The 24,439-nt window shown below is 41.5% G+C and overlaps 1 protein-coding gene across 3 annotated transcripts in view; it reads right to left on the reverse strand.

Annotated features, from left to right (window-relative positions):
• Positions 1–24,439, reverse strand: part of PAX3 (paired box 3) — a 96,743-nt gene that overhangs the window by 11,005 nt on the left and 61,299 nt on the right. For all 3 annotated transcript variants that reach the window (XM_037521908.2, XM_037521909.2, XM_037521907.2), the window contains exons 5-7: positions 21,828–22,033; positions 10,409–10,574; positions 9,251–9,465 (exon numbers count right to left, since the gene is read on the reverse strand). In XM_037521908.2, coding sequence (XP_037377805.1) covers positions 9,251–9,465; positions 10,409–10,574; positions 21,828–22,033 — 587 coding nt within the window. The remainder of the gene's footprint in view (positions 1–9,250; positions 9,466–10,408; positions 10,575–21,827; positions 22,034–24,439) is intronic.

The raw sequence follows: 24,439 nt of genomic DNA on the forward strand, positions 1-24,439 counted from the left end.
AATTCCAAAGTGTGTTTGCAAAGGCATAAAATAATATTCTGGAAAAGGCAAAACTATGGAGACAGTAAAAAGATGAGTGGTTGCTTGAAATTAGGGGAAGAAAAGGGATGAATAGGTGAGGCTCAGAGGATTTTTATGGTAGGGTAAAGAAAAAATCCTGTATGGTACCCTAATGATGAGTATATGTCATTGTACCTCTGTCCAAAGCCATAAAATGTGTCACGCAAGAGTGAACCCTAATATCAATGATGGGTGATGTGTCAGTGGAGGCTCATCTGTTTGGACACATATTCTGCTTTGGTGAGAAGAATGTGGCTGATGAAGAGGCTCTGCATGTGTGGGAGAGAGGGGTAGGTGAGAAATCTCTACCTGTTGCTTGATTTTGCTACCAACCTAAAAATACCATAAAAATAAAAACTATTAAAAAATTCAGACAACAAAAGCTTGGGAGTTTGAGCCGTAACAAAAGGGCTCCATGGTTCAGTGGGAAAACACTGACCCATGTGTCAGAGACTTTACAAGGCTACTGTACAACGGGACTTGGAGAGATGAAGGGATATAATTTCTAACATTTACCAAATTATGGATTCAGGATCCTCTGTCCTTAAACCATTGTTTCAAGATGCCCACTGGGTTTTTGGATGTTCAAAGTTGACTGTAATCTAGTGTTCATCCTCTAGAAATTCCTAGTCCAAATGCAGAATGGATAAGTTTATAATATATTACAAGGTGGTAGGTGTTTTAGCCAAGTATGAGCACATGAATGCAGCATTCGCGGAGGCTAAAAAAGAAATTCTGCCTGGAAGAATCATAGAAGAGTTGACAGTGAACTAGAAATTTTCCCATGGAGTCATACAAATGGAGGATCTGCTCTCTAGGGGGTTTTTAAATTTCAGAACAGATGCAATAGTTTAATTAGCTTTTTAAAGCAAGCTGCCCCAAATGAGACATGAGTTATGTTTTGATGGAAAAAAAAGATATTTACTTCTTTAAAAAATGCTTGCCTCCTTTATTAACTCAGCACTGAGGACTGGCTACACAGTCATCTCACAGTAAAGAAATAATTCCCTTCGATGTGGAAACTCTACCCTGTGATTCTACAAAACGCACTGTCTTAAAATTATCCCAGCTTGCTATCTCTTTCCATTCAGCAGGGACAATGCAATCACTAATCTCAGCAACTCGAGTTTACTGAGCTCTAGTGAAATGTCAAGAGTAATTTTTAAATATTATACTGTACATTGAAAAATATACACCTCTGATGAAACCCAGACTGTTTTGCAGAGACAGATTCTTTAGGAAAAAAAAAAAAAACAAAAAAAATAGTACACAACTAATGACTGAATCCAGTCTTCTGTGTCTGCAGCACAAAGCGCACATTCAGCTCCTAATTGAATAAATATGCAAGTATTCAGATTTCTGTAGATATTGCCATTTTGCAAATGCAGTAATAAATTAAAAGCTTTACATTGCATTCCAACCACATATAAAGGGTTGATTCAGACCATTGGCCTCACACTAGAATCCAGCACGGCTTTGCTGTGTATTACTGACTACAAAGAAAAACTTTTTATTCTAGTAGTTTAGTTATAGACTAAGCAATCACACTCAATTTTTTCTCCTCAATGGCTAAAGGAATTCAAATGGGCCTAAAAACCCTGGGGTTGTTGCATTTGACTTGCCCAATATACAGGCGAAAATAGCTGATGGAGTTTCTATTTAAACCAATTCAACAGACACACAAAAAAAATTAATTCAGCAAGAAGCATTTTCTTGGAGCTTCTTTTAGTCACACGGTGTAAAATTCAGTCATTGGCTGCTGTTCCCTACATTTCTTTAAAAAAAGAGATTTTAACCAAGTTGGTTGTATCTCCCATAATTCTTCAAATCTGTAGCTAACTCGAGAGGCTGTGGCTGGTGCTGACATAAACCAGGGCTCTCCTCACAGTCTTGAAGAGTAGCAACCACAGCCTTCAGAGAAAAACCCAAGGCACCAGGTCAATTACAGGCTGCATTGATTCAACAAGTGGATTAATAGTTGTGTCTTCAGCACAAGCAGAAAAGTTCAAAAACCTAACATGGCAGAATGGAAACCTGCAAGTGGTCAACGGTTATTCTTGTGTTGCTGAAATGTGCTCATTAGTGATCACAAACATCCCTGTGCCTTCACAAACATGAAGGCTTCTACAGGTCTGGCTTGGAGATCATGGTCTACTTTAGAAAAGAAACAGAGGCTTAAACTTTCAAGAGGCTGCCCCCTCTGTACGGAATGTCTCTCTGCCCGAGCTTTGTTGGACACCCAACCAATCTTTTTCATCAAAATCACTCCTTTTTCTTCCACAGATGAAATTCTGGAAAGTGGAGAGAAGAAAGTATCCCTGTTGGGAAGTCAGTGGGTGGCAGGCCACCTGTTCTGCATTGTTCTGGAAGATGAAGGTAGCTGAAGGCACAGGATCTGCAACCTGTGTGTGAAATACACAAACCAAATGATGTGGCAATCATGTTGTGTGCCTGAAAACACCCAGAAAAAAATAGCTCTCCTGAAACAGGAGCTGGTCCTGCTACCAAGGTAAACCTGACTGATATTTCACACATTGAGACAAGACAAGGTCAAAACTGCCCATGACAGCCTGAATGAGATTTTCTCCCCATATGAAAGAGAAAACTTCCCATCACAACCTTTCTCAATGGCAGACCCAATCCACATAATAAGTGGATCCACAGTAGACCTTGCACCTTCAATGGACAAAGAACCATCTTCTTGCCTGGCAGCTAAGGAATTTGAGATAATTGTGAGCAGTGTGGTCTGAAAAATGACAAGCAAAATCAAAAGCAGTCTCGAATTTTGTGTACACATATTAACACTTAAATGCTTCTCCCTAATAAGTTTCAGGATTAACAAATGTTTGTCAAAAGAAACTGTGCTGAGCAATTGAAATCTAATTTGAAATGGAACCACGACAGTCTAATACATATATGCATGAAATGGAGAAGCTGCCTAATAAGCGTAGCTGACACCAAATATGCAATTTACATACATTACACACTAATAATCTCAATTTTAATATTATTTTTTAAAAGCAACTGGATGGGTGGTTGAGTTAAAGCTTCTCTTTTGTGAGATGTGAATAAGAACTAAAGTTGATCCTGGCACCATCACTATTGACCACAGTCCCATTAGTTTAGAAATCTCTCGGCCCTTTCTTAGTCTGTTTCAGAGACAGTATCTCATCTCCACAAAGCTATGATGATGCAACCAGACTTCACAGAGGAGTGGCTGATAAACCTGATGAGATCTGCAGACCTACTCTTTGTTCCTGAGGTGCTAAGTGTTGAGCAAACATTCAAGCAACTTTGAGCCTGGTACACAGAGCTTTATGAGAATTTTTTCTTTCCTCAATAGATTATCCATGAAATAGGACAGGTGTACCGGTTATTCGATTACATCTTACCCAGGACCTGGACAAAATTTGAAATGAGGCCTCTGAGCATAGTTTTTTACCGTGGGGATTTATTAATAACAGTTAAACATTCTCTAAAACAAAACTTTTTTTTGTAATTTAAACCTATTTTCTTATTTTGTCATTGGTTTCACTCATAAACCAGAAACGAAAATCTGCCCATCTGCTCTAAACATAAAATGTGTTCATAATAAACCAGATTTATACCAAATGTATTTAAGTATTGCTGAATTGAGAGAGTACTCAAAATTTATGGCCTCTGAGGTTGCAAAGAGGACTTCCTCTTTTTAAGGAGGAAAATGCTTAAAATGAACATAGAAAAGGCTCAGAAAGCTTCTTGGATATCAAATGGCTCTGTAGGAAAAAAAAATGTCAATGATATAAGAGTAAATGAATCAAAACCATATGGATCAAATTTTCCCTAAAATACACAGTTTGAAAAATTAAGGAGGAAAAGTGCTGGGCAAAAATGTGTTTTAGGTTTTACCAAACCCAAAACATTTGAAGAATCATTTGCAATGGTTGATGAACCCTAAATGCAGCCAAGTTGGTCCATTTCTGTATACTGCATAACAGTACAAAAAAGCTTCCTAGAAGTCATCTGACCCACTGATACTGTACTTCACTCAAGAAACCATTAGAAGCTGTCACCAAGGACGGTGGGCTGAGTAGACAGCGGGTAGGGCTGGCGTGAAATGATAAAAGTTTGTTCGTTTAATTGGCCTGGTTTTGGGGGGTTTGGCTATGTGTATTTTGGAGGTGGGGGAGCAGTAAGGGTAGTATTTCTTGCAGAGGAAAGTTAATTAGAAGAACATGGGCCAAATGTTAATTAGTCTCACATCTCAAGCATCTGGTAGCACTCCGTATCCCAAGTCAGCATTCCTTCCTCTCTCCTGCACGTGCAGGAAGGTGCTGGTAACATCCCATCTGGGTTTAAAGGGGAAACTCACAGTTTCTGTTTCCCTGGATTTTTTCCTTGTCTCTATCACCCAGAGAACACAACCCTTCAAAAGAAAGCAGCTACTCCTGGGCCAAGTCAAGCGCCCCAGAGGTTTCCTTCTCAGAGAGAGTTTTGTCATTCACTTCATACGCCCCATCTCCTAAAAGGGTTATGTAGCTCAAATGAAAAGCAATTCAGAGACAGTAGAAAATATGGAGGTGACTGATTCTCCTGTTGCCCCTTTCACGGACCATGAGAATCTCAAGTTCCCTGACAGATCCAGCCAGGAAGGGCATGAGAAGAGCGTGGCCAACAGGAAAATCAAGGTTGGATATTGGTGCCAGAGCCCGGGGAAAACTTCTTAGAACATGATGCTTCTTCAGCAAGTGAAATGTGTAATTTGTGTTTATAGAAGAATTAGTAACAACTGGAAGGAAGATGGATTTGGCTCTTAACTCTGCCAGTAAGTCATTTAGATGATTGTGTTGCATAGGTCTTGTTTTTCCGTAAGTAAAATGGGACTATTCCCCAGATATGGTTACTGATTGGCCTCAAAACAAAATTAACTCGCCAACAATTAAATCGGACACAATCCCTTTCAGCAGCTTGAAGAAGGATCTAACTAAAATTCTGAAAGCTGTGCCAGCATTGTGAGACTGGAAAGTCACAAACACACATTAGTGCATTGCTGCTCTCATCTGAACAGCTGGGCAAGTGTCACTTTCTGCTTCACACCTGCTCTGCACGAACCTAAGACCTTCCCTGAGAAAAGGGGGGAGGGGCATCTAAGAAAGACCATTTGGCTAAAGACTCTGACTCCAAGTTTTTAAAAGAATCTTTGCTGCAGGGAATAGATATGTTAGCGACCCCAAACAAACACTCACTAAAATCCAAACACATACACAGGCATGACTTGCTTATCATTGTGGTGTCTTCTCATTCTTTGACCCTAAACTTGAAAGTCCATTCTACAACACCTCAAATGTGTTCTAAAAGTCAGGATTTCCAAATGTGAATGGCAGGCAACACATCAGTTTCAATGACACTCAGGAAAAAGATCAAATAAAATGCACAAGTTTTGTAAAATATCCAATAGCCACTCCTGAAGAAAGGTACAAGGAATGGACCCTGTAGGGTAAGGAAAAATGTCAGGCTTTTCTGCCCTCTGCCCTCAGGATCGTTGATGGATCCTTGCGGTCCTGAATGCATGCCTGATGGTGGGCACCTGGAGTAGGGTGTGGGCAGAGGTAGATGGGATTCACCTGGGCTGAGACTGGGCTTTTAAGGGCCGCCTCACGGGGACGCCAGCAGAAGCCGAGAGAGAAGGAGAGCCATGAGAAGAGCAGAGAAAAGCAGAGAGGAGGCCGAAGAGCCCAGATAAAGTGAAGACCTGCTGGGGGCTGGGAGGCCTGCCAGCCTCCTGTCCCCCCAGCACCCTTGCCTGCTGTGTACCGGGTAAATCATAATAAAAAGCCTGCAAAAACCACTGAGGACTCCGACTTCTCCTTTACCCAGTCTGCTGGATCATAGAAAACCTGCACTGTGGCCATTCCTGACTCTACAGACCCCACCACACAAAAAAGTTTAGGTCCAATTCAATTTAAATGAATAGAAGGCAAAAGGCCAATGGAGAAATGTAAAGGTACAAAAAAGCCGGAGGCAAAGTTATCTTCACTAACTCTCCTTAGTTATATTTTTTTAAAGTCCTATGACCCCCAACATGCAACAGTATTTCATAGTGATTGCCATCAGGAATTTTCCCTACTCTGAATACACTCAATTTCCCCCCCATTTTCTACATAAGCATGCAGTTCTTTTATTATTAGGGGAAGTTAAAAGACTGATAGAAATGTGTAGAAAGCCAAAAAAAACAAAAAAAACAAAACAGGAGTATATCAGCAAAAGGAATGTAAATTAATGACCCAAATGTTTAGAAAACTAGCATCAGCAAAATGATTTTAAAACCTGACGAAAGCTCCCTGCCTCTCTCTATTTTTCATGAAGGCTGTTTCCTCTTCACCCAGCTGTGAAAGGATTATAACAGAGATCCTGGACTGGGAACCAAGAGTTTGAGTTTCTACTCCCAATTCCTCCCCATCGTGCCTGGGCCTTCAGCAGATTTCTGAGCCTCCGTTGACGTATCTGCATTTTGAATGTCCAGCTAGGAGGCAAGGCAAAGGAGAAACGAGGAATTCCACATTCACTCTCTGATCCAGTATATTAACAAGCACTCCGACCTAAGAAGCAGTGAAACTGAGGTTCACCGTGCTCTTTCCGCTTGTCTCAAGTCAACAGGTAAACCAAGCAGCGAAGCCTGGACTCTGAACCATATCTTACAATTTTTTTTTTTAAAAGTCCGACTCCCAAAGGTAGGCACGCCTCTCTCCTTGCTTAAGTGGACCCATTCCTAAGAAGTGATCAATCCAGCAAGCGATAGAAAGTTCTAATTCCCAATACTCCAAGTATTTAGTACCACATTTATCAAGATACTGATTCACTCAACTACCTTTCATTCTCCAGCTTTGCCAGAGGAAATAAGGCGGAACTAACACACTCTTTTCTAAGTCATTGGAAATGCTATAAGAACCAAGACAAAATGGAGGTGGCCTGAGGAGGAAACGTGTGGAAGAAAGGCAAACTATCCTGGATATTTGCAGTGTAATAAGAATGGAATTAACATAATATGTAAGAACGTACTAAAGATATACAAGAAAAGTCGCCTGTGGAATTTTCCATTGCTTGATATTGGAGTGATTCCCAATCTACCACCAACTCTGGAATCACAGCCAGGCTTCTTGAATCAAGGATTAACAGTTTCAAGATCAAGTGCTAGTGATGCCGCTAATGTGATACTTATATCATGCAATATAATACACTTACTATAACATACAAGATAATACACTAATAATAAAGGAACTAGCAGTTTCACTTCTAGAATGCAGATTCGAGTTGTTATTTTTATTATGATTGAACCCTTAGAAATGCCAAGGGAATGAATCCCAGGGTCTTGCCTTTTAAAAGCCGTGAGGGTTGGAATTAACTTATACTAAAACTCTCAACCAAATCATATTCATAAAAAGCTTTTCTATGGCCCCAAACTACATGCGTAAAAATCCGCAGAGATATGACAACTTCTGATGTGACTTCTAAACTGTGGAAGCAGATTATGTGCTATATAAATCTGGGCATTTTAAAGATGAACCTATTAATATAAGTCCATGATTTTCAATGCAAGATCATGCTCACACATGCCAGCACTTAGAAATTAAATTTATTAAAGTCCTGTAGGAAGCGTATGCATTGTTTTCATGTTGTTATTTTTCGGTTGAGGTTTAAAGCTACCTCTTATTTTTTATCCCAGGATGTGCTATAGGAATCTATGAAACTTAATTACATTTACTGTTACAAAAAAGGATTTATGAACTTTTGCCTTTAGGCAGAAATGTTTATTTCATTGCCTTTGCTATTCATTCTTTTCAACTCCAAGGGCTTTGAACTTTTCAGCTGCTCGGAGTTATCACCGTTGTGCAGAGCCCAGGAACCCCACTCCCAAGACACAAACCACAAGTTGAAGAAAACGAAGAAGGCGAAGATATATGAGTCGTTATTTTGGCCACCCTTTGTGCCATTAAAATCTCATTTTCTGCCTATTAGAATGCCCTCTTGGTGCTTAGGCAGCGGTGATAGTCAGTGATTAGTGTGTAATTGAGTATAATTGTCTTTTCACTTTTCATTTGTGTCATTCTGAGCTTCTCTCTGTTTTTCTAACCACCAAGAGGAAAAAGGGGGTTAAGAAAAGATAAAGCTGTTAAAACTCTCACTCTCAGCCCTGAAGAGATTCCCGATTGCAATTATAGATTGCAGCCCCTTTGTGACATTTCTCCAAATTTAGCGGGCAGCTACCCTTACCACCTGGACCAAGAGCTCCCTAATAAAATCAAGTGATCTGTATTTAAACAACTGCTAACAATGTCAACCTCAGACAGATGCCACATGTAGGAAATTTAACCAACCCTCTGACATGCAATTATCAAGGCAATTTATTAATATGATCTCTCAAGAAAAGCTCATAGTCCAATGCAAATTAGAAAAACAATTACAGCATTCAAATATCTGTATATTCCCAAAGAGCAGTCATTCTCCTAATTTGAGCATTTATCACTTATTTTCCCAGGATTCTGGAGTCATCTGCTGGTTCTCCTTCCATACAACTTGTTTGCTTGCTTCCACAGTTGTTTTGTAAAAGCTTTTGTGCTTTTTTTTTTTTCTGTAGATGCTTTTGCTGCCTCTCCCACCCCACCACAACCCTCATCAGCTGGCCAAGTGCCATTTTAAAACCAATTGTGAGAGATCCTCAGAGTCCAGCACAGGTCTCCCCATCAGTGCTGTGCTGGGTACCCAAGTCTAGCCTTCCGCTTTTACACATGACGGTGCTGCCATTCTGTTTTAAGCTAATGGATTGAAGGACTTGTTTGCCATGCAATATTTTCCATTAAGTCCTATATTTTCAAAATAAATAAATAAAACTTTGGAAGGGGTATGTGTGTGTGCATGTTTCTTAATCAAAGCCCAGCCCTGGGCATAGACAAACACCTTGACAGCTGAGTAGGAACCTAAAATCTCTGTGATTACATTAAACAAGCACTTGAATTTTAAGTCTAGGCTACCACTTTTGATCCAGCCAGTAGGAAGGGTAGAGAAAAAGGAAACTAGAAAACTGAAATCATGTGGCTTGTATAAAGAATACATTATGGTTTAAATTTGGCAATTCATTATAGGACCGCCTCGGGGAATTGACTATTTGGTTCTGGTATACAGCAAATCGTCTGTCTGGAAACACAGAACTGACCTGAGGTGAAAGGCCATTGCCGATGGCGGGGTTCATAGGGTTGGAGGGTCCGGACGGAGGCACAAAGCTGTCTGTATAGCTGGAAAATCCATGCCTGGTGCTGGGCAGGCAGTAGGCTGAGCTGCTGTCGGGGTTGGAAGGAATAGTGCTTTGGTGTACAGTGCTCGGAGGAAGCGGCTGAGGTCTGTGGACGGTGCTGCTGGGGTCCGAGACAGCTGCAATGAGGAAGACTGTCAGCCATAAGTTCTCGGTAGGCCAGCAAGGTTCAGAGCAAGAGTTCACAGCCACCGAGCCTTGCAGCAGTCACTTGGCAGGCCCTAAGTTAGTTTCAAACCGCATTTCTTCACATGCAGTGTAGAACCACCCCCTAACAAAGCTAGCCACATCTCTGCACATATGTGCAAATACACAACCTGGATATACCTTCATGGAATATGCAATGATAGACCCAGGATAGGAATTCAGAGACCAGATTAGCAAGGCTGGCACACCTCTGCTGGCGGAGAATGGGACTCATCAGCATGAGGACTAACCAAGGTAAGAATGGCAAGTCTCAAATTTCCAGTTGAATAGATTCTCAAGGCATCTAAATAATGGGGTGATCGGATAATTTCGAACACCCAAAATGCTACCTTTCCTACTCCAAAAAACTTAGTCTCGTCTCTGCTCCCAGCACCGCCATGTGAGTCTGTCAAGGCTTACTCTGCCACTGCCATGTGACCCACAATCGCGACCTGCAGCTCCTGGCAGGCAGGAACACCAACGGAGAGGTGAAATTTTAACAGAAGAAAATCAAATGGCTTATTTCTTTAGGAAGGTGGTTTTGTTTGGAAATACTGAAATGGTCTTATATTACTACAACACAGTTTATCTAAAGAGACTCAGCTACGTCACAGAACAAAGTTTTTTTGAAAAGTGACAGGTACATTCAGGACAACTTGGTGCAGTGCAATTAACACAGACATGAGCATACACACACGAACACACACAAGCACACACAAGCACATGCACACAAGATCACACACAAGCACACACGTGCACCCATGAGCACAGCATCCAGGTCACAGCATAGCAGACATCTCAGTAGAAAATAAGCAGCGAAGGCAGTGATTGGCGAAACACGTTAACCTCTTCCTCCCTCCCGCCCGCCCTCTGTACCTTGTGGGATAGCTGTGGGCTGGTAAGAGGTCTCCGACAGCTGGTATGTTGGCAGAGTCGGCATGGCGGTGGGGGGGAACCCCCCCGGAATGAGATGGTTGAAAGCCATCAGTTGATTGGCCCCAGCTTGCTTCCTCCATCTTGCACGGCGGTTGCTAAACCAGACCTATGGATTTAATTTAAAATTTGAGGATTTCACTGATGAAATAATAGTACATTCTTAATGAATTTTTCATGCTAAAACAGATTAAAGGCCCCTTACTGACAGGGCAAATAGGAGCAAGGGCCCTCCACCTTCTATGTTGTGTTGTCAGGGGAGAGAGGAGAGTTAAATGTCAGGGGTCAGGAGAGGGGCTGCAAGGTCCAGCAAAGCCCCCAGGAGCCCCATGATGACCGTGGCCAGGGGGGCTAAGAGGAGTGGAAACAGCAGGAACTCCCCACCATTCTCACCCTCCCACCCTCGTGGAGTCCAGCGTTCTCAGGACCATGCTCTTAACTCCTAACCTGGCCTTGCCTTATCACGCCAACACTTGTAGTTGATGTTTTTATCGGTCGGTCTCTGACTTACTGTGGTCACTACAGGCACAGAACCTGAGCATCCTGAACACTGATCAGGAGGATAAATAGGGCCATCCCTTTCAAAGTGTAGGACGTGGCACTGATCTCATTAGAAATAAATAAATACCAGAGTGGTATTTCAAGAAACGAAGACCATTTATCTAAGAAGATCCCGTAAGTCATTATTATTTCCTTCAACAGCTTTAAGCACTTATGATATGCTGTGTCCAGCACTATGCTAAACAGATCCATTCAGAAAAACCACAAAATGCCTTCCAGGGATTCAAAGCCCAAGAGTTGTACGTGGGCACCTGCAGAGAAGTGGCAGTAGCAGCAGCAAGAATGTAACTGAACATCTAAAATGTTGAGAAATTGTGACATAAGGCCTTTCAGGGACCGCAAGATCTTGCCTAATTCTCCATCTGCAGGGCTTAAATGTAGAACTTTGAATGATTTTTCCAGAGTGCATATGTGATATTTCCCCCCAAATGAGAGAGGATCTCTACCTGAAGGTATTCTAATTCGTATACCAAAAGTGCATTGGTCATAGCATCTAGCAGACAATTAAGTCCTAGAGACCTAAAGGCCAGTGCAGAGATTACAGACAAAAAAGCTGGACTGTAAACATTAAACATCCTAAACTCAATCTTAACTGTTCCCAACACCAGACAAAACTGATAATTACTATATAAGTGTTAGCTAACTGATGACAAACATGCTTGCATGGATCAAATAAGCCTGTGGCACACCTAGAAGTTACACAAGATTGGATGCCAAATAAATCTCAGTGATACATAGGCAGTGCATAGATAAATACAGAGTAATATATTAAAATAATACATAGATAAAATTTAAATTTTTTTTAAATGTCTATTGAAAATGATATGAAGAAAGCACTGTTCTTAGGGTCAGAGGATAAAAGGATGACTAAGACTCATTAGGACAAAATAGGATCCTGCACTAGAAGAGCTTAAGTGTTGTCCTCATAGAATTCAGAGTAGTCAGGGCCTAAGGATTAAGCCTCAGCTCTATCACCACTATGACCTGAGTTCAATCCCCACTCAGGGAAGAACTAACCCATATATAGCAAGCAGACCTCGCCTGTCTTGCCCGCTGCCCCCCACTCAGTCTCTGGTGAATCCTTTCACCCCCTGCACCTCTGTCCTATACCCCAGTTCTTCTATGCATAAGTAAATAAATCTTTTTTAAAAAAGGATTCATAGTCATCAAAGCAACCAAAATAATTGCTCCCTGCAGAATGAAGCTCCATGTTTGGAGATGCATAGAATCAGGAAAAATTTAGAGTGGAGAAAGAGTTTCACCTCACTTTCCAGTGTAGATATGATTTTGGAGAGAAAAAAAAAAAAACCTTCTCTATATGGAAGTGATACCAAAGAACAGTGTCTCTAAGAAAAGACAAGAGCTGATTTCCTGAAAGAACCACATTAACAATTAGACAACTTAGGGCCTCCCTGGTGGCGCAGGGGTTAAGCACCGCGCTAAGAAGCAATCCGCAGCCTCTATAGCACAAGTTTGATCCTGGCTGGCCAGAGAGCAACCCACATGGTGCAGCAGACCTCTCCCATCTCGTCCGCTGCTCCCCGCAGCAGTGTTTCAGTCAGTCTGCCTGTTCTGCTCCCCACTCTGTCTCTGGTGAATCCTCTCACCGCCCACATCTCTGGCCTATACCCCAACTCTTGTATGCATAAATAAACAAATCTTTTAAAAAAAACAATTAGACGACTTAATTGAGATTTTTATCTCACAAAATTTTAGAGAGTGGAGGGCAGAATTTCTCCCTGTTGGAGCGAGAAAGCCCAACTTCACAAATATTTTGCTAAGACAGCTGCTTAAACTTGTGTTACTCACCCAAGCATTTGTCTGAAAGAGAGTTTGGTCTTCTCTGGCCATGTTGCAAGATATTGGTAAGAAAAGCTGTTTGAACTTCCTCAAAATACTAACATTTAATACTCCTTAAGTTTCCAACAGGAAAAGAAGGTAAGTCAATATTTTCCCATGTTGATACATAATTGAATTAGAGTCTTACTTAACTTAATATATTGCCACCTGGGATAATAGAACCATGAGCAGCACTCAATTTCAGTTCTGAATCAATTGTGTTTTCTCACTGCAAGTCTAAGCGTATGTTACCACGACTCCCAAAGGTATTGGGGTAAAAAACCTCTTGTCAGGGCAGTGCTTGGAACAAGCTGAGCTGGCTGGAGGAGGCTCAGGGTAAGAAACCAGACTGTATTCACAGCAGCGTGCACTGCACCACACCAGACATGCAGTCATATTTAATATTATACATCCTCAAGATTAATGATGCTCACCTGGCTCAGGTGAAAGGGGACCCACACCTGCCTAGACCAACTGTGTACAGTCATCTCCTGTTTTATGGACTAGACTGAGAAAAGTTGAATTTCCAAATGGTCTGATGTGACTTCACTCCTTCAGGCTTACTATCCTCAATTCTACTGGTGAGATAGATCCTTTATGAAGAAAAGTTTACACTTTTGTTATTATCCAAGTATATTGCCAATTTCTCTGTGCCAACTTCCCCTGAGACCTTTAGATAAGTAAACGAAGTGTGATTGATCCAGTGTGTGGCTGTGCCTGATCACTCCGTCAATCTCAACCTACTTTTTATTTGACTTCATTCTAACTCCTCCATAACCCAGTTTTCAAATCAAAAGTGTTCTGTTCAAATAACAAACAGAAACATCATAATTTTCTGCAAATACCTTCAAAAGACTGAATCCAAAGAACTCCAAGTATAAGGTTTTTTGGTTTTTGTTTTTACTTTTCCAAAATGATACAAATAAATATTTAAGACATTGAGTAAACCCACCAGGAGTTGATTTTAGAGTTCTAATGTTTACAATATTTCCAGTAAAAAAATGAAGAGCAAATCTTCACTGAAAAATAAACCTTCAAGAGGAGGAGCATGAAGAGTTTTCCAAAGGAAAGAATATTTTTTTAAAGATTTATTTTTTATTTATTTATGCATGCAAGAACTGGGGTGTAGGACAGAGGTACAGGTGTGAGAGGATTCACCAGAGACAGAGTGGGGAGCAGAACAGGCGGATCGACTGAAATACACTGCGGAGGGGAGCAGTGGGAGAGACAGGAGAGGTCTGCTGTGCCATGTGGGTCAGGTCCCTGGCTGGGGATGGAACTCATGCTGCAGTGGCTGGTGATAGCTCGATAGTACTGAGACTTAACCCCTGCGCCCCTTTCCACCAAAGGAAAGAATTTAAATGTTGCTTAAATTTAAACAGAAAAATTCCAGGGGGTTATTCCTGAGAGAACTTGGGCTCACTGAGAACTGGCCTGCCTGTTTCTAACTATTTACCCAGATTTTTCTATCATCTTCCATTCTTAGCCTTCTGCATCTCCTAGAACCAGTTGAATCTGCCAAAAGGAACATTAGAAGAAAATGCAATGAGGTTGCAAATTGAGAAGTAGGCCTTGTCTTCTTTATGCTCTGAAACTCATAAAAGATATATCTTACACTTTTAATAGGAAAAAAGATGCCCTTGAAATAACCTTCATTTTCAATACCCAAACTGTCCAAGCATACTGATCCTGGGAACGTGTTGTTATCCCATCTTTAACCAAAAGACTTTCCCTGGTACTCAGAAATGTTAAATAATCTTTCACTATTGAATCACTAATTCTTCACAGATAATCAGTGTGTGACACACTGAATGACAGGTGTGAGCCTCTAACACTGACCAAGTGTGTCTAAAATAGGCGAAAGGCATTTAAGACTCATGGTTACAATTAATAGAAACTCCTCTTTGGTTTGAAAAACATAATAGCCACTAATCGTTCTAGAAGAGAAAATGAGTGTTTTATGACTTCCTACTCAACAAGATAGAAAAGAACAAGTTTTACAAAGTAATATCTGTTATATTGTTGACCCTTAATTCAATGTAGCCTTTTTTTTCCCACATATTAACTGGCCTTCACGCCACTCTTAGCATAGTAAGGAACTGGGGACAGAAGGCATACTTCAGTGGGTAACTACTAAGGACACAGTTTATTGCCTACAATTGCCTGAATCCAATCACACTACAACCAAACTTATCCTCATAGCAACTTTTTACCTTACTTGCTGAACCACAATATGGTTTATTTCCATTTGGCCACCTGGATCTTTCCTCAGAACCCTTCCACAAAGCTATCTCCATGCGTTTGGCAATGATCTTAAAATCCACTGTTAGAATAATATAAAGTCCAATGATTTTTTTAAGGAAAATTTAAATTGATCAAAGGAACCCCATAACATGATAATTAGGGGGTAAATGCTAATGAGTCATGAGAAAATAAGGTTTTCATAAATTTTTCTCTTCACGAGTAAAGAAGCCAATTTTCTCAACAACTTGGGGAAAATGATACTATAAAGATAAAGTACTTAGTATTTTATTTTTTTTTATAGAGGCATGTTTTATTTATTTGTTTGTTTTTGTTCATACAAGCACTGGGTACAGTCAGAAGCACGGCAGGATGAGAGAATTCACCAGAGCCAGAGCGGGGAGCAGACCAGGCAGACTGACGAAGTACACTGCTGAGGGGAGCAGCGGGCGGCAGGAGAGGTCTGCGCGCCATGTGGGACCCTCCTCCGGTGGCCGGGGAGCAGCCGGGGATCCAACCAGTGCCGTGGAGGCCGCGGGCAGCTTCGCAACCCAGCGCTCAACCGCTGCGCCACCGGGGAGGCCCAAGTACTTAGTATTTTAGAAGGTACTTTTCATTCATATGGGTACCATACAGACCAGGCAAAATTTGACGTCTGTGACTTCAACAGTTTGGTTAGTATCTGAGCCCCTCTGTTCTCATCTGCTAACTAGGAGACATTAAAAAAATACTTCACAAGATCGTTGAGGCAATTAAATGAGACAACACAGTCAAAGTCCTTAAAAGAATACCTAAGAGATACTATGTGTTCAATAAATGTTAGCTATTAACTAGAAATCTCACACTGCCATCTCTATCTGAAAAAGCCAAGAATTAAAGCCTGGGCTTGTTTTCCTACTTCCGTGGTCTATAGCCACAGCCTTTGTGCCCATGAGCAAGCAGAAAAGTGCCAAGTAGCACCTCAAACAATGGAAAGCCAGTTTGGCTTCAATGGAGGCTCAGGTCAAATTTGCTTCCAAGTTTCATGGATTAGTGCTAATTGCCCCAGAGTGTAAGCCTAATTTCGTCTATCAATAAATTACTGGTTCGCATTTTTGATGTGGTCCTCAAAGGCAATCTGACCTACATTATTCCAGATGGATTATTCCGAATGCAATTTGGAAAATGGGGAGAGAGTATAATAATTAATCCTTAGAAAGAGAATTCCCAAAAAGATTATAAAATGCTTCATTAAACACTAGGTGATGGCTAATACTATAACACCAAATACAGTATTTCCCAAGTAGGTAAATTCACAACAAAGCTGCTTGTGCCCCTGGATCTCCTCACACGCTCTACTCCTGCTCTCTTTCTACCACACTCTCTCCAGTCCCCCCACCATTGCCCATACCCAGCTAGGCCACAGTAAGAAGAGCAGGCTGGGCAGAAGAGGCGCAAGATTGACAAGGTGATACTCCAAGCTCCTCTGAATGCCAAAGGGGTGTGGCCACTCAGCACACTCAACTACAACTTCACATATCCCCAGAGCCTGTGCCAGCAGAGAATTGCTGGATAATATGTTCCTGCTTCATTGTGGAGTACAAGGTCAAACATCCCCTACCTACCCTAACTTCTGACCTACACAGATGTGATAAATGATTTTAAATTGCTCTTGGGCTTCCCTGAGAATTGCAAATTACTGGTGCTAGAGGGGTCTGTGAGATCATGCCTCCTAGTACTGCTTAATCGGGTGACAGGATAGAGGGAGGGAGCACTTGAGAATATGATAAAAGCCCTCTCCCTAGTTAATACTCATGTACACACACACACACACACACAGGCACAAAATTTTGTGGTCAAATCTCAGCTCTCCCAGAACTCCAGTCCCGATAATCCTCGCCATCCACAACCCCAGACCTCAATCATCTGATCTCACTCGCCCCATATTGTAAATTAAAAAGGAAACACCTGGAACCCAGCAGTATTACAGCAGAATCACTGCCTTGCTGAGCAAAACACTTTTGGCAAGTCTAGGCCAAAACCCTATCTTCTGACTCCTAGCCACAGGCTGTCTCCACAAGCAGTCTCCTTCTGGTCTTCCATTGTTGGTGGGGGAAGAGGCTATTTGCCTACTTCATGGAGCTCTTAGATGGAAGATTTACGAAAACTTTGGTACATCATAAATATTTGCAAGTCACCCTTCCCCACAAAACTTTAACACGTGCCATTATTTGCATAGTAATTGTCTACCCAGGAGGAAAATGAAACAAATAGGTTTTGGGGTACAAAAATTGATTGTGTACTCAGATGTGTTTATGACAAACACAACATTCCTACAGTCCAAATATTTTGCCGAAATACTGCCCAAGGCCCGTGTTATTAGAGCTTTAGTCTCATCTCCCAAAGAGTTTAGAAATACTTTTTCTCAGGAAAAAAAAAATGGATATAGACAGTGTGGGGGGCGGGGGGGGGGTTTCATTTGGTGTTTGGTTTTCCCAGGTGCCCCAGATTAAACTAACTCACACTTTCTGGCTATCACTCAAACCGAGTTGACTTTGCTACTGCTTTCCCAGATCCTTCTAAAAACTAAAGGATTTTGTTCTGGCATTTTAATCAGTGATTAACTACTCCCTTCTTTTTCCTGCTGAGTTAAGTAAAAGATCCATATGCCGGGTGTTGTAGCGAATTTGTTAGGCTGTAGATCATAGCTGTGGTGCAAGACAAGATGTGTCTCAAGGGAACTAATGAAGCCATAAGGAATGTAAAGAGTCACCGGGTTAAAGCCACATTAGGACAGCTGTGAGGTTAATGAGGGCCCTGCTTGAGAGAGGAGGTCACTATATAGAAAAATATGAACCAGTCTTTATTGGATTGGTCCCATGTCCTCGGAAAGTTAATGGGCCATCCTTAGTCTCCTGACATGCACCGCGCCAGATGTGAACGCTGGGCACTGTTCGAACGGCGCAGGCTTCGTGGACAGGGATTCTGTGTCCCAACCTCATTTTTTAGCAAAGGCAAGAACCAGAGAGCTACAATGCACACTTTCCAGCTCCCCTCACTCTTTGTTTGATTTCTCTAAAGTAAATGTTTATTTTTGACTCTGCCTCCAAGATGATCTATCTTAGGAACAGGCCAGTAGGTGGGCCAGGGAATAGAGGGTCCAAATTCTGGAATAAAGCAGGCACTCCCTGATGAAAGAATGGAACTTAACTTTGTACTTCAACCAGGTGATCACAGAACTGTAACAAAAGCAAAACAGATTTAATGCATGTAATATCAGCAACATTGTGCTATAATGTTACAATGTAATGCTTTACAATGTTGTATACTGCCCGATGGGGTAATATGTGTACTATATTATTAAATACTAATATAGTATTTATATAGACACATTATCCTAATAGTGGGTAGTGGTAGTGATTCCTGGAGAAGAACGCTGCACCCCAACATAACATAGTGCGAAAGTCCACAGTTCCAAGTATAAAACACCTGCACTCCCTTCCACCCACCTCCAGCTTACACAATCTGTTGCCTCCATTCTGCCTCTGAATAACCTTTGGCATCAATCCTTCCTTCCCATTCCTACTGCCGCTGACCTATTTCATACCCACAGCCTCCACACACCCAGTGCCGCCCCCCAGCCTGAAACCCAAGTCCTCCTCAGGATTCCGCAGCCCGGATTTCCAATCATTCCTTGCAGCCACCCCACCACTCCTACCCTCCAGCAACACTGAGCATCACTGTTTCCTCAAGAAGACTTAAGGGACAATAAAAGGTCACCTGATAAGTGACTCATGTGCACTGAATTCTCGGGGTTTTCTCCTCTTCTTCCCTCATGGCTGTACCCTTCCTAACTCTTATCCAGTGACTTTTGAGTCTCAACGTTCATCTAAATCTACCTCATCCTTTCCTCTTCTAAACTCCTCTCTCTCGCTTCGTCTTCCCGTAAGGGGCCTTAGTGAGCTCTGAAAATGGTTCGCTACTCACTTAACCCAGAAAACCCTACAAAGTCATGCAAACCAAGAGGTTCAAATCTCCGTGTTCATTATAAGAACACTCATGAAGCGGCCCAGGCCATCAAGGGTATGCTTATCCGAAAAGCCACCAACTGTCTGAAGGATGTCACTCTACAGAAGCAGTGCGTGCCATTCCGTCATTACAATGGTGGCGCTGGCAGGTGTGCCCAGGCCAAACAGTGGGGTTGGATGCAAGGTCGGTGGCCCAAAAAGAGTGCTGAATTTTTACTGCACAAGCTTAGAAATGCAGAAAGCAATGCCGAATTTAAGGGTTTAGATGTAGATTCTCTGGTCATTGAGCACATCCAGGTGAACAAAGTCCCTAAGGTGCGTCGCACAACTTACAGAGCTCATGTTCAGATTAACTCATGCATGAGCTCCCCCTGCCACACTGAGATGATCCTTACTGAAAAAGAGCAGATTGTTCCTAAACCAGAAGAGGAGGTGACACAGAAGAAAAGATATCCCAGAAGAAACTGAAGAAACAAAACTTATGGCAAGGAAATAAGTTCAACTTAAAATAAAAGGAAACAAAAGTAAGAGCAAAAAAAAATAAAATAAAAATAATAAACTCCTCTCTCTCTCGCTCTCTGCCCCCCTCCCTCCCTCCCACCCTGTCTCTCCTCTGATAACATACCTGCTTTTTTTAAAAAATGATTTATGTGTTTCATTTACTACCCCTATTACTCTGAAGTTCCTTAATCAACTGGTCTTAATTCATCTTAGCATTCCTTCACTTTCCCAGCATTCTGATGATCCTATGGAAAGTCAAGTGGAATAAAACAATTTCTCGGACTAGTCTCTGTAGCCTGGAAGAGGCTGTTTCTGTAAAATTCTGTAATCGGAGAAGTAATTAGCCACAGCAGAGAAAGCTCCTTAATCAATCTGAAACCATATCGTCTGACGAGTTCACTGCTGAGTCGCCAGCCTTACTTGACCATGAAAGTCAAATATCTGGGAATAAACAGCATTTCCAGATACTGTCACCTAACTGCAGGAGCAGAAAGGAATTCCAGGAGGGCTTCCCTGGTGGCACAAGGGGTTAAGCACTGCACTATGAAGCAATCCGCAGCCTCTGCTGCACGAGTTCGATCCCCGGCCGGCCAGGGAGCAACCCACATGGCACAGCAGACCTCTGTCTCGCCCACTGCTCCCCTCAGCAGTATACTTCAGTCAATCTGCCTGTTCTGTTCCCCACTGTCTCTGGTGAATCCTCTCACCCCCTGCATCTCTAGCCTGTACCCCAGCTCTATAAATAAATAAATCTTTTTTTAAAAATTAAAAAAAAAAGAAAGGAGTTCCAGGAGACCCTAAGGCATTTGTATTCTTTCAAAGAAAGAAAGGAAAGGAAAGGAAAATCTCATCATTAAAATGGCAAAAACATTATTCTCAACAGAAATATATTATACCAAAATAGGCATTTACCAGGGGTTCAGAGAATTTCTAAGAGTTCAAAAGATAATTCAAATGATTTTTGTCATAAAATACTTTGTCAAAGTGACTCCAGACCATAAAATTATTAAAGTAAAAAACTTACCGTGTACACCTTTGCACATCTTCACCACTGCAAGACCACAGATGTATATGACCTTTTTTTTATTATTTATTTATGCATATAAGAACTGGGGTACAGGCCAGAGGCGTGGGGGGTAAGAGGACTCACCAGAGACAGAGTGGGGAGCAGAACAGGTGGATCTACTGAAATACACTGCTGAGGGGAGCAGCGGGCCAGACAGGAGGGGCTGTGCCATGTTGGGTCACCTCCCTGGCCAACTGGGGATTGAACTTGTGCTGCAGTGGCTGGTGATAGCTTGAGAGCGCTGTCTTTAACCCCTGAACCACCAGGGAGGCCCCAGTATATGACCTTTATCTGTAGAAATCACCCCTATCACTTCCTAGCTATGTGACTTTCAGCAGTGACTTAAATAGTCTGAGCCTCAGTCTCCTCATCTCTACACTGGGGATAGAAATAATACGAACATAGGGTTTTTAGTGATGACTAGATGTCTTAATTCATATAATGCACGTAGAAAAGTCCCTGCACAGAGGAAGCACTCAAATTTTCTTTTCTGTTATTCTGTGCATCCCCACAAGTCCTTGTAATGCCAGGTATATAATAAGGATTCCTGGAATGCTTAGTGTGTTATCTCTGAGAGAATCATATTCTCCCAGCAATGATAAACAAAGACTACATACAGTAAGAAGGTACCTTTTCACAAATATCAAAAAATATATACTAGGAATACAAAGAAGGCAAATTAGATAGATGACATTTTAAAATTGACCCATATAAAATACTTAGATCACCATGAAAGAAAAAAAAAACTAAACATAGCCACCCTAGCAATAAATTTCATTGGACTTACCAGCATATTACCAAGAGAAAACTTGGCTAGGAAAGTAAAATACACCTGTAAACAACAGGCATATGTAAAACAAGAGATTCGTGGGGAGGGCAGTGTAGAGATAGAACCACATAAATGCAAATGGTAAAAATAGAAGAAGTTGTTATGTTGTTGGGACAAGGTCACGTTTAAAGAAAGGGTGTTAGCAAGAAGGAGGAGTTTGTAATGCAAGAGACGAATTCATGATGAAGTGCCTTCCTAAGGCCTAAGTGCCTTCCTTAAGAGATTTATGTTCTTGGATTAAATATGCTTTGGGTGAGAAGATGCTTTTTGGTCTCCTGTCTGGGTTCAAGCAGGATGTGGATGCTTGGACCTCAGTACCTGCACTCGGGCCTCGGTGAGCTTCGCCCTCTGTGCCAGCTCCTCCCGGGTGTAAATATCGGGGTAGTGGGTTCTCTCAAAAGCACGTTCCAGTTCTTCCAGCTGTTCCGCCGTGAAGGTGGTTCTACTCCTGCGCTGCTTCCTTTTCAGGGGCAAGTCTGGTTCAGAGTCAATGTCAGAGCCTTCATCTGATTGGGGTGCTGAGGCTAAGGGCACAGGAGGAAAAATCACAGTAAAATGTGAATCCAAATGTACATTTGATTAAGTCATAAAGATTCAAATTCCTATTTATAGTAATTCCCAGTCTCTTCCCAGGGACACCAAGTCCCTCTGTGCAATGTGACATTATTAACTGGTATTTAATTTCTTCCCTTCCCATCTCAAGCCACCCCCCCCTCCACCAGGCAGAAATAATTGCTCTCTCTATCTGTCATTCTAGGCTTATTTATGATGAGCTCTTAGGGAACAGGGACAGGTCTCCTGTCATTTGTATGGTCTCACCCTCGGCACTTAATGGATACTCCAGTGATATCTAATGAACGAATCCCATTTAATCTGGTTCCTGATACATTTTCACCAACTTTGACACCAGGAAATCCATTAACAAATGTGATCCTTTTAAAAACTATATTGCAAAATTGACTTAGTATATAAAAACTATTGCAGAACTCTTATAAACTTCTACACTCCACTACTCCTATAAGAAATAACATGTCTAAATTTAGTAACTTATTTCCAGGTATTGGGAAATGCTTTTTAAAATTTTTGTACTGAAGTAACATTGCTTTATAGCATTATATAAGTTTTAGGCAAGCATCATTACTAATCAATACGTGTAGATACTACTCTAAGTTCACCACAAAAGGGAAGTGCTTTTAGGAGTGTTTAGATACTGTTATTGTAACTCTCTAGAATGTTCTCAAGAAAACGTAGGCATACTCCGGTAAAGGGTCCCTAAACTGAATTTCGGAGTCTGGATCTCTGCCAGATTGCCAATATGAGAAACCCAGTGCAAAATGAAAAGGGGAGGGGGGTGGTTCAGGTGTTGAAAACTTATCATGTATCTCAAGATAGTGACAGTTGAACATGAAACCAAGCACAGGACCCTTCTGCATGGGACCCTGGTGACTGAAAGGCCATGGGGCCAAGAGACAGTCCTGTTGCAGCCTCCTCCCCACCAAAGCTTAAATTTGCCTGAATCAATATGCATCAGGGAAGAGACCTTCCCAATGAAGTGAGTAGGTACGTAAGGAAGAGAAGCAGGCCTGGGAATTAGACAAGAACTGCATTATTCATACAACCTGGCCCTGTGAGTCGTGACAGTGGCAGGGCAACTGCTCACTTATTGAGGTTCTGAGGACAGTTCTTTCCTAGAGGCCCTGACCATCGGATGGTGGCAGGAGGCCCTGGGAGAGCTGTCAGGCCACAGACACGGAGAGTGGGGCCAGTGCCTAAGCAACCTTGCTCCTGAGCACATACAGGGGCGCTCAGAACATTTCCCCAAATAGCTAAGGAATCCTCTGGGGAAGCAGCAGAGGTGTGCTACCCACAAATGAGGAAGGAAAGGCAGAAAATTGTAAATTATTAATGTCAATGTGAAGGTAACTCCTTTGCACCCTGAGGCTGGTAGGACCCAGGGAAATGCAGGTGGCGCTAGAAGCTATGTTAAAATGCAGTGTGCCCATGCGCTCCATCTTACACTCCAATTCTGCCATATAGAAATCTAAAATTTCACTCTATTTCAGTATAAATTAAAAACTGTCCCAAAAGGTGCATATCTGAAATAACCCATAAGTATGATTTTCGGTTTCCTAATATTTTAATACTTCTACAATTTATTTTCATTCAAACACTATGAAATTGAGCGAATTAATAATATATATGACAAATTAAAGAAAACAAATACTTGTGCACAAGAGGGAACTGTAATATATAATGCATCTACTGTATGTGAGCCATTATGCTTAGCTTTTCAATTATGTTATCTAATTTAATATAAAATGGTCTAATCTAATATAAGAATATTTTAGGATGTTTTAGTATAAACTTAAAAAGAAAAATAGAATTTCTTTAGCTATGGGAGAAATGTCTTGCATTGCATTATGTGTATATTCATTTGACAAACATGAGCTAAATTAAATAAGCAAAGATTTGTGCAAAACGAGGTAGCAGTGGTCCTCAAACCATTGGGGATTCAGAAAAGCTTGATAAAGCACAGACAATTGTCCCCTCTTCTGGGGCTTCTAGTTTTTCTGATTTCCTAAATCTGGATGGACTTTGAGAAGTTGCATTTCTAACACACTCCCAGGTGATTATTGCTGAATTTTTCTGATCTCAGGGGACATTTTGAGAATCACCCACTACAAGAATCCAGAGTAATTCTTTTCCCTCTCAAAATTCCCAAGTATATGAAATATTTCCTTCCACATTTATCAAAAAATTACTTCCATATATGTTCTTAATTATAATGTACTCCCCAAGAAACAAATCACTTATTCTCCCAAAAAGACAATAAATTTCCATAAAATGTTTTCCTTCCACGCCCACGGTTTCTGTTGCCCTAACATTTCTGTGTAATGTGAATTCAGGTGAAAAACTCAATAGTATTTCAG

This window comes from Talpa occidentalis, unplaced genomic scaffold (genome assembly GCF_014898055.3).
Source record: "Talpa occidentalis isolate TD23 unplaced genomic scaffold, MPIMG_talOcc4v2.1 talOcc4.3, whole genome shotgun sequence".
Lineage (NCBI taxonomy): Eukaryota > Metazoa > Chordata > Mammalia > Eulipotyphla > Talpidae > Talpa > Talpa occidentalis.